Source organism: Pyricularia pennisetigena, assembly GCF_004337985.1.
Source record: "Pyricularia pennisetigena strain Br36 chromosome 4 map unlocalized Pyricularia_pennisetigena_Br36_Scf_9, whole genome shotgun sequence".
NCBI classification, from domain to species: domain Eukaryota; kingdom Fungi; phylum Ascomycota; class Sordariomycetes; order Magnaporthales; family Pyriculariaceae; genus Pyricularia; species Pyricularia pennisetigena.
Genome location: NW_021940921.1, coordinates 1,486,207 through 1,503,896, shown reverse-complemented (window position 1 = coordinate 1,503,896; position 17,690 = coordinate 1,486,207). Strand labels below are relative to the sequence as shown.

General features: G+C 42.4%; 2 protein-coding genes across 2 annotated transcripts; one reads left to right on the top strand and one right to left on the bottom strand.

The window, feature by feature from the left end:
• Window positions 1-2,522: 2,522 nt before the first annotated feature.
• PpBr36_10381 (uncharacterized protein) lies at window positions 2,523-3,098 on the top strand (the record flags this gene model as incomplete). Its single annotated transcript, XM_029897493.1, has 3 exons — window positions 2,523-2,561; window positions 2,825-2,998; window positions 3,084-3,098. 3 exons carry the CDS (start codon window positions 2,523-2,525, stop codon window positions 3,096-3,098), a joined length of 228 nt encoding a protein of 75 aa, XP_029744204.1.
• An 11,704-nt stretch (window positions 3,099-14,802) lies between these two features.
• On the bottom strand, window positions 14,803-15,320 carry PpBr36_10380 (uncharacterized protein; the record flags this gene model as incomplete). The annotated part of the gene is made up of 2 exons (XM_029897492.1): window positions 14,803-15,186; window positions 15,240-15,320. Coding segments are annotated over 2 exons (465 nt in total), but the record flags the coding sequence as incomplete, so codon positions are not given.
• Window positions 15,321-17,690: the final 2,370 nt, after the last annotated feature.

Below are 17,690 nucleotides of genomic sequence, written 5' to 3'. Positions count from 1 at the left end.
CGAAGGCTGCGGTTTTCCGCAAGGATAAAAATGTTTTAATGCGCAATTTGCTTTATACCTTTGGCCAAATGTTTTACAATTTTAAAAATAAACGTTGGCGAACTGTTTTAATAACGGTTTATTCGAAATTTAACAAATGTTAATTGGTAAACGGCTTTTATCGGGTTATAAGGCGTTTGAAAAACCCAGATATCGGTGTTGGGAAAAACAGGCTTTTTAGGTGACGGCGTCCGTAGCTTTACATCCAATTTGGATATAACCGTTTCCGGGTTATAAAGGATAAATCCGGCCCCTCGGAAACCCCCGGTTATATTTTCTTTCGTTATTAACCTTTTATAAACCGCGGTAAAGGTTAAAAAAAATTCGATTTTGCTAATATTAATAATATGGGCCCGGATAAAATCGTTAATTTTTTAACCGTACGCCCGTTTAAAAACGCTAAATATTCCGACGTTAAATGGCTAAATTAGGTAAAATAAATAAACAGGTAGGCAAAGCGGAATAATGTTGTAATTTTTGCAATAACTTTCAAATTCCGGCGATTGGTGGCTATTATGCCCATCGAGCACCAACATCCGATAAACGCCTTTTATCCGCGATTTCGTATAATTGTCGAAATAATAAATCCAATCCAAACCTGTTTCGTTATTTGTCCATCCGTTGGGGGTAATTTCAATGCGCCAAAATGCGGGAAAACCACCTTTTGTATACCAATTCGCGAAATGGTGGACGCTTTTAACGATAAAATATGGAGGCACATTATAACCGTCGCCATTAATGCAGCAAATTGCAATCGCCCATTTTCGATTGCCAGGCTGTATTTTTTTGCTTTTTCCGCGTTTTTCGGACCCAATTACGACCATATGTCCGCAAATTTGGCCCATTATAAAACCGGTTTCGTCGAAATTGTAAATATCGCAATTTTAAATACCGTATTTGTTTTTTATATTGGCCACCAATTAAAACCACGCGTTTAACGCGTTAGGATTTTCGTATAAAGCCCTTTGGAAATCGTAAACGCGAAAAAAACGCGTTTTTAATTTTATACGTCGTTGGACGAAACGATTCGCCCAACGAATCCCGACCTGTCGCGCGTTTTACGCAACGAAAATTTGGTCGGCCATTGCGGCCATATCGGCGATTTGGGGCGGAAACCCTCGGAAATCCAGGTCCAATATATATTGGATAATCACCTCCTTTTCGCTTCCTGTCAATTTTTGCGAATTGGGCCGACGGTTGGCCAAAAAAATAACGCTTTTCATTTTGGTATAAAACGTTAATTTGGGCATATTGTAAATAAATGCAACCTTCCTAATATTTGCTTTTTTATTTGATCGAAATTCATTTAGCGCAAAAATGATTTGCGTTTCACGATTTAATGATTCCATGGTTAATGGTGGAAAAAACGCGTGTTGCGATGGAAATATGGTGCTGGGCCAAAAAGTGTCCAGGGTACTGTCCTGTCCAGGGTACTGTACATCCACGTTTAACAAAGAATGACTTGAAAAACTAATAGACCGACAGGCGCCCTTGGCATTATAGAAACGGCGCACACGCCACCATATGCCGTCGCATGCCACATGTTTAAACGCTTTGTTTGCTGTTACCTGATGTTTTCATCAAGCCATCGCAAAATTGAATAGATTTATTAGGCAAATTTCTAGCCTTCAAAACATGTTCATTTGATCAAAACTCTGCCTGCATATAGTGATGGTTCCCTCATCTCCATTCAAAAATTCTTGATTTGAGCTTCTAACATAGTTTTGCAGAGTGTTTTGAACTGTTTTTAAGACGTCCGATAGACGCTCCTTTGATCTATCCACCTGCTTTTGCAGTTGATCGTTTTGTCTGGCGAGGTAATTATTATGGCTCGCCAAAGTTTCAACTTGTCGTTGCAGAGCTTGGATCTCAGCTTTTAAGGAATCCTGCAGGGTTCCTTGCTTCGTATGTTTACGTTCCGGGTTACGATGAGGGGGCCGAACAGTAGAGGAAAGTGGTCGAAGAGGGAGTGGCTTGTCGCAATTCATTGTTCCTTGGTTCAACGCGGTGGGTGTTATCATTTGCTTTCTAACCTGAAGTATTTAAAATCCTGACTCTGGTCCTATATAATAATATTCAGGCCTTCGGTAAGCTAGAGAATCGAGTACTAATTTGGGAAACTGTTCGGTATGGAGGGAGCCAGCAGGCAAATCCGATTCCTGTTATCATACGATGTTGAATATCCGAAAGCACACCTGCCTGCAGTTATTGCCTTCACGTTCCAAGTGCTAAATCTCAGTATTCTGGTTGCACAAAACGAGAGTCGTATGTTGGGAACGTCGACTAAAAGGAAAGCGGGTTTTGTGGTTGGGGCTTGGAATGCTGTCAGCATCTCCACGCTATACCCTTACCTGGGATTCAGGAATGGCTTGAGCCCCACTCAATGCCAGCTTCCAGGCTTCCAGAACTTTTCCAATTTACTGGATACGGAAGACGGAAGGCTAAATATGTGAAACACAATCGGGGAAACAATCGTGGTCAAAATGTTAAAAAGAACATTGCGTCTACCAGTCCATCCGAAGGTAGGCCGTTCCAAGTCCATGCTCTAAAATGCGAAGCTCAATTACAAAAAATTATCTATCGCGGAAGGATGCCCAGCGAAGGAGAACTGTCGTTCAAAAATTGCATCAACTTGAATGCAACGGGTTTGACGTCTGGTCATATATGAAAAAGGGTGACAATGTTTTTGTTTATCACTCGGCGAATCAGGCAGGACCCCCATCATCCACTGATCTGGTAAGACTGACAAAATTCCTGTGCAGATATTTTATTGACATAGTTTTAGATTGAGGGAAACCAGACGAGTTTTTTGTGCGATGCGAAAAGTCTCAAACTCTCCAAAAAGAACAATACCAGCGAGATGTTACAGGACAGAACCGAGGATTTGGTGGCGGAAACTGCTAAAAATAGTTCGCATAGTTTACAGTGTGCATCCGACGCGATGAAAGACTCCGTTCCGGTGAGTTTGGTACAGAAATGAAGATTGAGACGGGATCTAACATAATCCTTCCCAGAAGAAAATAAAAATCGTTTTCAAAAAAAAGATGGGACGTGGTTAATCTCGGTGCCAGACCTAGGGCAGCGTTCCCCGCCGTATCGTTTGTTCACCCTCTCCCTCCCTATGCTGTTTGGATAAATGGACAAAACGGGAGCTGGGTCGTTTGAGTAGTTTTGAGGCGCTTTATTTATTTCCCCTGTAAATTAATACGGATTCTCTGTGTTTTCCTTCATCTTGCCTGCCATCATACCTTAATCAATTCGTTGCAAGTCAACGGTTCGTGAGATCGAGCTTAGTCAGCTTTGCTGCGCCCGCAACAAAGCTGACAAAGTTGTCCGGTTACGGAAAGTGAAGCGAAATGTGTAAACAAAGGTAAAGCCCAAATTAAGGAAGGATAGACAAAGGTGGGCCATAATGGCCAACCGGGTGAAGCTGAAATGGAACACCGGCTCATGCTGCAAGCCTTCGCGCCCAATCTGTTGATTAAGACACTAAATTGTATGATAATCCCTGTGAATGAATTAAACCGAAATATTTGAGGCCGCAGCCGTTTATCACCTACTAAATTGATGGTGTGGGAGGCCTCCCACCCAGCAGTAATTACGCCTTTATAAACGCTCACAATCTGGCCTTTTTCTAATAATAATATCAGTAGTAAGCCAATGGCTAAGGCAGTGGGGGCCAGACTATTTCCTCTTATAACTGTAGTTAGAGAAGCTGAAGCAATGTGCGCTTCTCGTCTGTCGCAGGTAATAAGGGATGAGGACCGGATCTAGCTGACGAACAAATTGCATGAAAATTACGTACTGTAGTTGAGGATATTATATCTCTAAGTGACTGTTTTTGTACCGTTGATATGCTGATTGTTCCTGATAAAATGGGCCCACGGCGTGGCTGGATGTTTAGAAGCATTAGAGAAACGATCCTCGTCAACTATACTGAAGCTGGAACGTACCCTCGTACTGAAAACCCAAAATGGATTACAGTCCCAGCCGGAATAACGTTGCTAGCCTTCGGCAGCGATGAGACCTAAACTATCCAACTACATCAAGGGTTCCTATTACTTGGTGGGTCAGAAGCCTGAAATGGCGCAGAGAGATATGCAAAGTTTCTTGGGCGACTCTAAAGTAAAAGAATCTGCAAGGGCCCTGTCGTCTTGGCCACGCTAAAAGTCGCGGGTTCCGTTCTGTAAGCTTAGGAACGTCCCTAAACCGGTTCGGCCCTGCCAGCTACTAAACCAAAGTCGTCTAATTGCCCCGCGTAGTGCGCCTTGCTTATAAAGAAGAGAACAATAAACAAATCAGGGTTGGAATCGGCTACGTTTCGAAGGTTTCGTGGCTGGGGCGACTATATCCTCCAAGATATTGTCGTCACCGTTGCGTTGTTTGGAGGCTGTTTGTTGAGAATCCTCGATTTTGTGTTTCCGAGGAAACTCGGATGAGGCTTGCTGGGGGTGTTGAGTGAAACCCTCGAATTTTTTTTCGCATAATTAAGAAATCGACGAGGTTAGGATGGACCAGAAGGACTGCTGGAAAGCGCCAAAACGATCTTATATGGAGATTGGAAAGGGTAATTTTGTAGTCTTATCTAGCCCAATTATTGAGGAGTCATATCTTCATTACAAGCAGCTGTTTCTAGCGGCTCTTCGTCATTTCACGGAGATTTCTACAGAAAACGCTCTGCAAGATATAAGGGAAGAGAAAATTCCAGCCAGAGAGCTTGAAGAGACGAAAACATATTTGAACAAACTAGCGTTATGCTTTGGATTTGATAATCCCAAGATCCGGAAGATCCGGGATAATCCCAGCGGCGAAAAAAGGGGACCAGAGTTTAATCTCCGAAAAGCTACGTCTGCGGAATGGCGTAGTGGCATACCTTTCAGCAGGACTTACCTGGAACTAGAGTCAACGGGCTTTTTACATCGAATTAAAGATTGGCCGCAGGGTATGGCTGCAACTCCCTTACTCGTTTTCAGTGATATTATAAGCGGCTTTTTTCGCACTACTCCTTTCGAAAGAGATTTGTCGCTCCCAGGAATGGCATTTGAGGGTCCTACCGGGGGAGCCATCCGTGACCACATTTACTTTAATCGTCAATCCGGTACAAGACGCGTGGCCCCGAATCGTCTCCCCATATCAGTGATTTTGCCAGGACAGCCGTTTGTACGAAATTCTCAAGTAGCAGAAAACACAGCCGATAGACAAATAATTCAGCGGCAAGGTAGTCAGGCAATCACTGTTTTTCGCGAAACATGGGAACGAACCGTGTGTAGAGCGCACTGTCGTTCTGCAGTAGCTGGTATACTATGAACCGCAGCAGGCCCAAAGAAGTCTTTTCAAGCCTTCCGCCTCGAGCGTTGAAAAAATGGCCTACGATGAGATGATTGCGAAAAAGTTCTTCTTTGTAGCGGCGAAAAGCATGCTTCATCAGCGTCGATTTGCCTGCCCCCGGCTTGCCTTTAATCCAGAGCACGCCATAGTGAGTGACACGATAGGTAGTGTCTTGCCATTGTTGGAACTCGGGCGTTTGAAACAGCCAGTCGCATGTTTCTGGATGCGGACAGGCGATGTCATTCTGACGAGCATGGATGTCGTCGAATGCAAGGGAACGGAAACAGGCTACCACGTTTCAGCCACTAAATGCTTATAGATAATATTTCGCGAGAATTGAAAATTAGGGACGACGGGACGACATGGGGTGAAAATATACCATCTTTTCCGCTGAGGGTTGATGCACATTGCCTGCAAAATTATTAGAATTTGGACATCGTGCTTATGGTAGGCAGGAGGGGGTCGCCTGACCAGACGCTTGATTGAAGTTAATAGTTGTGATTCCTGAAGACTGGCTCCCGACGATTGCGTTGATGGCTTCGGTTGAACCAAACGATAGGTTTGGATTATTGTCGGCTATTGCTCATCGATGTTTGCGTCGCCCGTGCCTTACACGCAAATCAACATAGTATATACTCCAGGCTTTTGTTGACGAAGGGAACAAACCAGCTTTTTTCTCGAACACTAAAAAGGCATCGAATCTAATCTGCATGTGGGTGAGGGAGCCGAGCTCATTACCTGGATCTTAGGTATGTGCCAAATCTAGACGCAGCCCATTCCTGCCAATGAGCATGTGGTGTGCGAGCCACCATATTGACCGTGGAAAGCGCCCCTTTCTTACCGTTACATGGATGTTGCAGCATTAGCTGACAGGAAAGGCTGACAATGCATCCCCCCGAAATTTGATTGCAACGCAACTTCAATTGAACTGGCACCCGATTTGTTGCTTTATCTTACCGTAAAACACCAACGGTCTGGTTGTCTGGGTGGGGGCTGAGGGGTGAGGGAAAACTCCAAGCAGAAGTGGTAACGTGGATGTACAGTACCCTGGCCAGGACAGTACCCTGGCCACTTTTCGGCCCAGCACCATACTTCCATTGAAAACCGTGTTTTTTCCAAAATCAACCATGGAAATATCAAACCGTAAAACGCAAATCATTTTAACGCTGGATAAGCTTCGATCGAATAAAAAAACAAACATTAAGAAAATTGCATTTTTTTATAATGTGCCCAAATCGACGCTCCAAACCAAAATAAACGGGGTACAGTTTTTGGCCGACCGTCGACCCAATGCTTAAAAGTTGACGGAAAGCGAAAAAAAAACAATTATCCAATATATATTGGACCTGGATTCCCGAGGGTTTCCGCCTCAAATTACCGATATGGCCGTAATGGCCGACCATTTTTTCGCTGCGCGGGACGCGCGACCAATCGGAACTCGTTGGGCAAATCGTTTTGTCCAACGACGTGCAAAATTAAAAACGCGTTTTTTTCGCGTTTACGATTTTTAAAAAACCTTATGCGAAAATCCTAACGCGTTAAACGCGTGGTTTCGTTTGGTGGCCAATATAAAGGCCAAATATAATATCCAAAATTGCGACATTTATAATTTCGACGAAACCGGTTTTATAATGGAACAAATTTGCGGACATATAATCGTAATTGGGTCCAAAAAACGCGGAAAAAGCAAAAAAAATACAACCCGGCAATCGAAAATAGGCAATTGCAATCTGCTGCATTAATAGTAACGGCTACGAAATGCCCCCATATATTATCGTCAAAGGCGTTTACCATTTGGCCAATTGGTATATAAAAGGCGGTTTTCCGGATATATGGCGTTTGTCACGGCCAGGCATACATTGGAGAACCTCAATGTATTAGGCGCTATCGACGAAAATTCTAAACTGAAGAGAAAAGAGAAATTACAATCGACGACGCGCTTAAAAAACGCGTTTAAATCCGGAGGTAGTGGATCCTTGTCCGATCCCTGGTTCGGTGTGGAGCCGAGTCGTTTTAAAGGTAGGTTTAGGGGCCTAATCCTCACATTACCCCCCTTTAAGGCCTAATCGACGTAGGCGGTCAAAATTTTAAATTTGTCACGTGTATCTCCTCGGGGCCTTCCGCCGCTTTCGTGTTTTTTTCGCATCGTGTTCGGCAATATTATTCTCGGGTCCGTCCTCCGCAAAAACATCCTTTACTGCGCTCCTAATCCATTATTGCAAATTTACCGGAGGTTTTGCTACGTCCGGGTATTCCCTGTAAAAAATATCCAGCAATATTGGTGAGTTTTTCAAATCGCGGGCCTTATACCATATTTCGTTAGGGTCGAATCCGACCCACGATATTTAATATTGCAACGTTTTTTTTCGTCCGAATAAACGTAAGGCCAACATTTGCTCCACCTCCCACTCCGGTTTTCCGTTAATTTCGACCGGTGGTTCCGGTTTTTAATATTGCTGGGGTAATGGATCCGTTACTGTTTTACGTAATCGGTTGGCGTGGAACAATTTATTACCTTTATACCAGGTAGGGGTGTCGAAAATAAAATTGTGGCCTTTTTCCTCGAAAATCGTCCATAGTCCTGCATTTTGCGAGTCCAATTTGGTCGTAAAAACTTCGGTGGAAAAACCCTTTTTATTAACGTAAACCGCATTTCCCACCGTAAAATCGACCGGTCGCCGTTTTTTATTAGCCTGCTTTTGCTGTTTTATTTGCGCTCCAAATCCATTATTGCGGGCCAATTCCTGGGTTTACCGGGCTTGGCGGACCATTTCCAACGCCTTTTATTGCTAACCGGTCTCCAGGTTTTTTTCGGGTAAAGGTAAAAAAAGCGGGTTTTTAAAGCGAGCTCTTATTTTTGCTTCGATCGGTGCCATACCGATAAAGGCGTAAACGGACGAATTATGGCCGAAATCGAAAACGGGAATATACCGTCGCCAATTCGTTTGGTATTTATTTATATAAAAGCGCATTTTCTAATCCAATTCAGCGTTGGTAATTTCGACGTTGCCCTAATTTTAAAAGTGGCGGGCGCTTCCATATTTATGTTTTATTTTTATTAACTCGTTTAAAGTGTTTAAAAATTCGGATATAAACGGTCCGGTATTGTCGGAAAACCATAAATCGGGGACGCCTTTCCAACGGTACACAATTTAATAATACCGCATGGCCAAAATTTCCGCGGTGTCTATTTTTTTTCCCGGTAGGGTGGCGAAAAATTTGGTTAATCGGCAAATAAAAACCCAAACGTAATTATAACCTTTTTTATCCTTGGGCATATTTTTACCGTTTACCATTACGTGTTGCCAACACCGTTTAAGGATTTCCAGTGGGTGTAACAGCCCAAACGTTTTATTATATCGTACCTTATTGCGTTAACATTCGCGACAATTTTTAATATAGCGTTTAACGTTTCGATTTCGGTCGGGCCACCAATAATCTCTTTTCAAACGGCTTAGGGTTTTGTTTTGGCCTCCATGGCCGAAAATCTTGGGTTTATAAGCTTCGCGGATAAAAGCCGTTTTTAGGAAGATTTTGCCATCCTGGGTAGTTTCGGGTACCGTTAACAAATTATTATGGCGACCTAAATTTTATTTTAAATTTTTTTCCAAAATAAAGGCCATTAAATTAACTTTTTAAAATGCGGGGGGTTCCAAATTATTAATGGTTGGAAAAGGTTCGCCGGGTCGGGAATCGATTTTTTTTGGAGGGATTAGTGCAATGGTGCGGTTTAACACAATTCGGGCTTTAACCGTAAGGCTGTCGATAATTTTGCGCGAAAGGGTATCGGCTGCCACATTATCCTTGCCGGGACGGTATTTAAAAATGATATCGAAATTGGCCAAGTAATTTGCCCATCGTATTTGGCGCGCGGACAAAAATTTCTTAATTAACCAATAAATTAGGGCCTAATAATCGGTAAAAACACAAAATTTGGTACCTAATAGGGCTGGTTCGAAATCTTTTAACGTATTAATTACAGCCAATAGTTTTTAATCCTAAATCGGATAGTTTTGTTTAACAGGGGATATGGTTTTGGACGAATAACCGATTGGTTTCCAGCTACCATCGTCCTATTGCTGCCACACGACACCGGCGGTGGCCCTACCATTGGCGTCGGTGTCCATCCGGACAAGCATACCGGGTTTAAAGAAATTTATTACGGGGGCGGTGACCACCAATTTTTTCAAAATTTTAAAAACGGCCTTCTGTTCGGGGCCTTTTTCGAACGGGACTCCCTTTTTCAATAATCGGGTCAAAAGTTTTGCTTATTCGCTGGCGTAATGGCAAAACGTCCGGACGAAATTACATAAACCTAGGAAAAATCGTACGGCGGAAACGGAGGTAACGTTGTCCCATTGCCAACTGGTGATGGTTTCGACCTTTTTGGGATCGATGCGGATACCTTTACCGATTTTTAAAAATAAACCCAGGTACTCGATTTCGAAAACGCCGAAATTTGACTTTTTAATATCGTTTTGGAGTTCGGTTTTGTGCAATTTGTAAATAACCTTTTCGGTTTACTTAAAATGGACTTGCTCCGATTTATCCTCGGTGTAAATTAACACGTCGTTTGCGTAAACGTTCGCGAAAACGTCCAGCAATTTATTAAATTAAACGTTAATAAAAGTTTGGAACCAGGCGGGTCCGACTTTCAATCCAAAAAGTAGGATTTTCCACCGAAATGTGCCTTATCGGGTTTTAAACGCCGTTAAATACCGTAAATTCGGATCCATTAACAATTTATTAAAAGTTCGGATAATGTCGATTTTGGTTATTTTCCGGGCTTTTCCACATTTGTTCAACGTCCCGGCCACGTCGGGGGTAAATATTTGTCGTCCTTTAATAAATTTGTTTACCCATCGGTAATCCACATAAAAACGTTGCTCCTTCGATTACGGTTTAGGAACGAACAAAATTAAAATTGCGGTTTCCTCCATTGTCCGTTTAATAAAATCGATCCTAAGAAGTTCGTCGATGGTTTCCTTTTCCAACTCCATTATCGCGAAAAGGGTCGAATAACGGGTTGGCCTCCCCTCCAAAGGTTTTTCGAATTCCAAAACCACGTCAAAACCGGGTCGGTTAGGCGGGAAAATCGTCGACGCCTTTTTGGAAAAAAAACCCTCGAAATGAGCAAATGTTTTGGGCAATTTGGCTCGTATTTGCGCGATATGCTCCGGGTTTTCGTTTGTAAGGAATGGAATGGGACGTCCATCGTAAATTTTATTCCACTGCAGGGCTAATACCGCATTTAAACTGGTCGTAAACGTATCGTTTATTGGTACCAACGGTATAAACTCCGTGGGTAACGGGGATCGTTTCCATCGATTTTAACGTGGGTCGTTAAAAAGGGCATAAATATTGGCTGGCAAAGATTTATTGGAAACGGTTTTTGGGATAATCGGAAAAACGTTAATTTTTGCAATTTAAACCTGGTTTCCGTATTGGCGTTTAGGGTTTTAAAATATTTTGCGGACCTGAATGCGACGGTTTTTTTGTTCCATCTTGCGGTCCCGGCGGACTGCGTCAATTTGGGCCCTAAGGTCCAAAAGCGGATTCGAACGTTGTACGACGATTACCGGTAAATATTGGGCTATGGCGGGCAAATCGTTGGGCCAAACGAAATTGCGGGTAGTTGGGAATAAACCTATTCGATGTTTCGTCCACCATTTTTATCCGATAAACACATCGTGGGCCGTTTTAAAAAGGATAAATTTCTGCCGTGGGAATTGTCGTCCGTCGATTTGCAAAGTAAACCGAAAATATTCGGTGGTTTTTGCGGTGACCTTCCGGTTAAAATCTCCAAAATCCAAAAATTTGGGGAGCTTTTTAATAGGTAGTTTTAAACGTTGGGCGACCTTTTTCGCCAAACTCGGTCGAATGGATAAATACACATTTGCTCCGGTGTTACAAAAAATTTGGGCGTTAAAACCACGACTTTTGTGTTGCAATTAAATGGAAGCAAAAAAGGTGTTTAATTTAGATAATTTATCGATTTTAACTATTTAAAACATACAAATTACCGAAAAGATTTCCGGCAGCTTTAACAGTTTTCCGAATTAAACGAGAAAGTCGACGACGAATTGCGAATCGAATTATCAGGCTGCGAATACGAATCCCTATAATCCAAAACCTGTAACATATTGGCGATAATTTTGCGATCGGGGCAGTGACGGGATTGGTGGCCGGCCTTTTTACATAAAAAACAAAAACCTGCGTCCAAAAAAGCGCTCCTTTCCTTATCGGAAAAAATAACTACTTCCTTAACGGGTGTGGGAATCGCTATTTTAACCTTTCTCCTGTATTCGTAATCGCGGGAACGGCGACGACGAGGCTCGGGCGATTGGCGCCCCTTTTTAACCTGTTTCCTTTTAAGGTTTTCCTCGTAAACGCGCTAATTAGCCAATGCAACGTTGGCGATTTTATTTACGAAAAACTCGTACGATATATCCGGATTTTTAACGTCGTCGAAAAACTGGGTGTTCAATTTTGCCGGAATATGTTCGTATAATAGGGTTTTACGCTTTAATTTAAAAATGTTGGCGCGGTCCGCCAAAATGTTAATTTTACCAACAAAAACATGGATATCCATAATTTTGTCTGCTGGGTTAAACATTATTTTAACCAATTTTCGGCGTGCTTTAGTGCTTTGGTTATCGTCGTGGTACACCGCAGCTAAAATTACGACCATTTCGGCAACACCGCTGAAAGGGTTTTTTTTCGAGGCGTAACGGTTACGCAATAGGTCGTTAAACGGTCCTTTTGTTAACGAAAAAAAGGCTGCCATACGGTTACGTTCGGTTTTGTAAATGTTTTTATTTTCTTCCATTATATCGGCGATTTGGATAATCCACGTGTCGAAAATGTCGTCCTTACCCTCGAAAAATCCGGGGTCAACGCCGGTCTTGCGGGTTTTTTTATTATACCCGGGGTTAACGTTAATTTGGCCATTTCCGTAGGGCCTAAAAGCATTATGGGCGGCAAATCCAACAGGTTTAAAATCGGTCCTACCGAAAACGCTGTTAAAGGGTGTAACCCCACGGGCTCCATTACTGGAATTGTTTTGGGTGGCCAACTGGTTTTTTAATTGGGCAATAATAGCCAAAAAGTTTTACAATTGCGATTAAATGATGGTGGCCTGGCCGGTTGTATTTTCGTTTTCGTTTGCCATTTCGCTTTTCATTTGGGCGGTAGGCGAGGGCGCTTTGCTTGGAAATTTCGGAATTTCGTTCCTGCCGTTTAACGTTTTGGTAAAAGGTTAGTGGGGAAGGTTTCGCGTTTTTCCTAGGTGTTCGGAAATTAACTCGTATTCGTACGATCCGTCAATTTCGATACTATCGATTGGCTGATTTTACTTTATATCGTATTGGGGCTTAACGGGCTTTTCAGGCTTTATATTGGCGTTAGTAGGAGCGGGCTCTATTGGCTTTGGGCTTACTGGGGTAATTATAATTTTTCCGTTTTGGTCCGAGTCTTCGGTGTTGGGAATAGCAATGCCGGAAGCCAAATTATTTGGCTTTACTGAATATGCGTTTATTACGCGTTGGGATTAGCGAATCGGTGGGCCGTAATTTTTACGCGGCGACATTAATTTCGCGAATGGTGTTTTTTATGGCCTAATTTACCGTCGGGCACAACCGACGTGGTGAACGATTAAATAAAGGGATTAAACGATATATTTTAATTGCTTCACCAGTAAATTATAGTAAATTTAAAATTATGTTACGGCCAGGCATACATTGGAAAACCTCAATGTATTAGGCGCTATCGACGAAAATTCTAAATTGAAGAGAAGAGAGAAATTACAATCGACGACGCGCTCAAGAGACGCGCTTAAATCCGGAGGTAGTGGATCTTTATCCGATCCCTGGCTCGGTGTGGAGCCGAATCGTTTTAAGGGTAGGTTTAGGGGCCTAATCCTTACAGCGTTTAAAACCTACTGCCAACGGATGGACCGATAATAAAACTGGCCTCGAGTGGGTTTAACATTTCGATAAACATATAAAGTCGCGGATAAAAGGCGCATATCGGATATTAGTGCTCGACGGGCACGGCAATTATCAATCACCCGAATTTAAAAGCTATTGCAAAAATAATAACATAATTCCAATTTGCCTGCCTGCTTATTCATCTCATTTAACCCAACCACTTGACGTCGGAGTGTTCGGTGTCCTAAAACGGGCGTACGGACAAAAAATTAACAACTTCATCCGGGCCCACATTAACAATATTAATAAGGTCGAGTTTTTTTGGCTTTTGTAGCGGCGTACAAAGTTTTTATAACAAAAAACAACATGGCTGGGGGTTTTAGGGGAGCTGGACTTATTCCTTATAACCCGGAAACCGTAATTTCCAAATTGGATATTAAAATACGGACGCCTTCACCCAAAAAGCTTATTTTTCCCACCACCGAATCTTGGGTCTCTTAAACGCCGCACAACCCGACAAAAATTATTTATCAATTAACGCTTATTAAAACTCGAATTAGCCGTCACCAAATAGCTTTTTTTCACCGATTATTAAGGCAGTAAAGCAATTGGCGAAAGGATTAGAATTAATTGCTTATCGAACCACGCTTTTTGAAGCAGAGAACCGCAGCTTTCGGAAGGCCAATAAGGCGTTTAGCAAACGACGAAAGGCCAAAAAAACACGTGTTCGTAAAACAGGGTTATACACCGTACATAAATCTCAAATTTCGTTGGAATTAACAAGCGCGGATAATCCAATAATGGATGACGAAGGTGAAAATGGGGAGGGAAATAATGCGCGATTGGCGACTAACCGGCGCTGTGGCAATTGTGGCAGTATAGGACATAATGCACGCACCTGTCAGGAAGATGCAGAAATGTCTGATGTACATATTTCCGACTGCATTGAGGTAAAATAAGCAATGCAGATGTTGCAATTGGAGTTAGGAATGGTGTGGTATAGGAAAAGTGGCCAGGGTACTGTATATCCACGTTACTACTACTACTACTACTCCTTTTTTCGTTCTTTTCTAGGATTTTATTTTTCGTTTACTTATTTCTTTTCTACTTTTTCCCACTTCTGTTTTACACCTTATATCTTTATATTTATCTCCACTCTATTATTTCAAGTAAAACAACGTAGCAAAGTAGCTCAGAACATAAATAAACGCGAATTAAAACCTTAAGTTGGGCATTTGAAATTGAATTATTTAACACGTATTTTGTTAATTCAAAACGCAATTTGACAGAAGTATTGAGACAAATACAGTATATAATCGGCTAAAACTTGATTGTTTGTTTTACTTCTCTGCTTCACATTGTTTTTCCGCTTCCAAACCGCCAATACAAATTGCGCCAAAAGACTTTTTTGGGGAGCCCTACATACCGCCTATCGGTATAAGATGCACCATGCTACCTCTAATAAGCTACGACGGTGGCGCCAGCCATTTAGTAAGCATGTAGCCCTTTACTCCATCGCCTTATTAAAGGCACTCAGCATGTAATCCTTCTTCTCTCCATACCCTGTCAAATAACCAGCTGCTTCGGAGAATGTAAAATGTTCTGCGGGACCCCTACTACGATTCTTTGCGTCCGTAGGTTCGCTTTTACGTGTCACCGTGCCTTTATACCAAACGGTGTCGCCAAAGGAACCGACGTATTCAAGACTGTCGAAGTAAAACCCACCCTCTTCCTGAGCCTCGCGCCTTGCGCAAGCTTCCCAGCTGCTGTCCTTTGTTTCATATTTACCTTTCGGCAGTATCCAACCACTCGAGTCGGAAGGAATCATCCAAATTTCAGTTTGGCTGTAAAACGGAACAACACCACAGCGCTTTTGTGAACCGCTCGCGCTTTGGGGTATCGAAATTATTTTCAGTTTCAAATATTATATCAAACGAAAGATATAAAGGATTTACCAGGGTTTCCGGGTGTCGCCAGTATAGCCGGGACAAGTCCGAAGGTGAAATAAAACAAAGAGGACTTTATATTTTAATAGTTCGGAGGAAAGAAGATAAAAGTGAACAATAAAGAAAAGGTGCGATAAAGTAACTTGGTGGTAGGACCTGCAAAGGTTATAAATTTTAATTTGATAAATCCGATTGATTTATTTTATTTCCACTTACACAGGCTGCTTTAACGCACTATTATATACTATTTCACCTTGCCAAGTTTATATTCGAATATTCTTGTGTAAACCTGCAATTTACGAGTAAAATATATAAGCTTTCGTAAAAATTTATGCAATTTCCCTTAACCGTTGCTAAAAATAATTATGATTAATAAATGGCCCGATTCGCATAATAAAGTATAAAAGTTATCAATTATATATTTTAAATTATAACTCGAGCTAGTCTCCAAAAACTATTCGCGTAAAATACTTTGGTCGAGTCGCATAAAAGAGTTAATTAGTCAATCTATGGGCGCACTATCTGGTAGTTTATCCAATCTGTTAATCTACTCACTGACTAATGTTTATAAGCCTAGTAGGATTCGAATTGAAACAAAAATAGTGCGAGTCGCTATTTTTGGCTATTCCTGTCTACATTCTGAAATAACAAAGACAGCTGTTTGCAACATGTTCTGGGATAAAAAAAGGGGGTTCGTGCGGGCCCGTGGATGTTTTGCAATTAAAGCATCTCGATAAATATCCACCCAGTTATAATCTATTGGTTATTTTGTTGTTTCTCTTCTTCTACAAGTCGTGCCTTTTCGTTTTCTTCCCAAAACTTAATATACTTTCGATTAAAAGATAACATATTACAATAGACAATATCATCCTTCCACGCATACCACCCAGTATGCTTTATAAGCATGCATTTCTAGTTGCCATTCTCGAATCCCTTAAATAGTTAACGTGGATGTACATGACCCGGATCAGGACATGACCCGGATCATTTTTCCTACATTGACCATCTTTTCATTTCGACACGTGTTTTTTCCACCACCAACAATGGAATCGCCAAACCGTGAAGCCCAAATCAATCTTGCGCCGAGTCGTGATTCTGAGGGTAGGTTTGGGGGCCTGATCCTCACATCCATCACCTTAAGTAAAATAACCTAGCAAAGCAGCTTAAATATAAATAAAAGACACGAAGGGCTTTGGGCTAATCTTTATAAATCCGAAGGATTTATGCGCCAAATTTTATCAAAAAAGAAGTTTTTTATATAATATAATATATATATATATATATATATATAGGGGTTGTGTTGATAGGCCTTTCGTAATGTCGATCGATCAACAGAACGTTGTTATACGGATATAAAGAAAATTGATTGTGCATCTTCTATGAAACTGTCTAGAGGTGAGCTTCTGAACGTCCTTCCGTCTTATACCCGCAATTGGGCGGGTGAGTCACGTGCAACTGGCCTGTGCGGCATTGCACGTGGATCATCGCTCTATTGTTGGATTGACCGCGATTCCCTCTATTCCAACACCGGGGGTTTTAATAGCTGCGTCTAATAACGGCCTAGTCCAACCGCTAAGGCCCGGGGCTTTTCCCTTCCGATAGACGAAATTGCAGATTTTATCGTTTTTTCCGTTATCACCGTATTGCCCGGGGATGGTTGAGAACGGGTATTAAACGGATTAGCGTTACCGATAGGGTGTTTTTCCCGGAGTGCGTTTAACGATTCCGGGGTTTCCGGGGCTAACGGGGTTAGGTCGATAATGGCTTTTGCAGCCCGGCCAATATACCCTTTTTCCAATAAATATTTTGCCTTTAAGACGGGGTCGATTTCGTCCGGTTTATCGAATTTATCGTTATTTGGAGGTGGGGGTATTTGGGTTGGGAACGCCTGCATTATTTTATTTACTTTACCGTTTATTAAACCTATACCCGTCACGAAAGCGATCCCAAAGAGACAAGGCTGCAATATAGGGGCGATTCTATTCGAAGATCTAAAGCTAAGTATAAAGGAAGAAGAAAGGCACGCAGTGCCAATCGCGTACACGCGCCTAAGCGAACAAATAACAAACTCACCCTGGCGCCTTGTCACGTGAGGTGGAGCTAGACACGGTTGGCAGTCGCCCAGGCACGCCACTCCGTAACAGCGCGCAACGGTACGCACGAACAAACGGCGGAAAGCGCCGCAGGCTGGTTATACCTTTGCAAAAATATAAATTGCAGGGCCGCAGCAGGCACCCACCCCTGCATCGCCCCGGGCCCGGCCCGTAACGATCGATCCGCTATATAAACTTATGTAAGCTTAAATAGCGCGCCGTAATGTTCCACGTGCGGCTGCATGCGGGGAGAACCGGCGGTACCGGCGCTCCGCGCGGCCCGGCGTTAATAGACATTACTATTACTATTACTATTATCAGCCAATACCGGTGGAGGGCTGGAGCTGGAGTGGTCC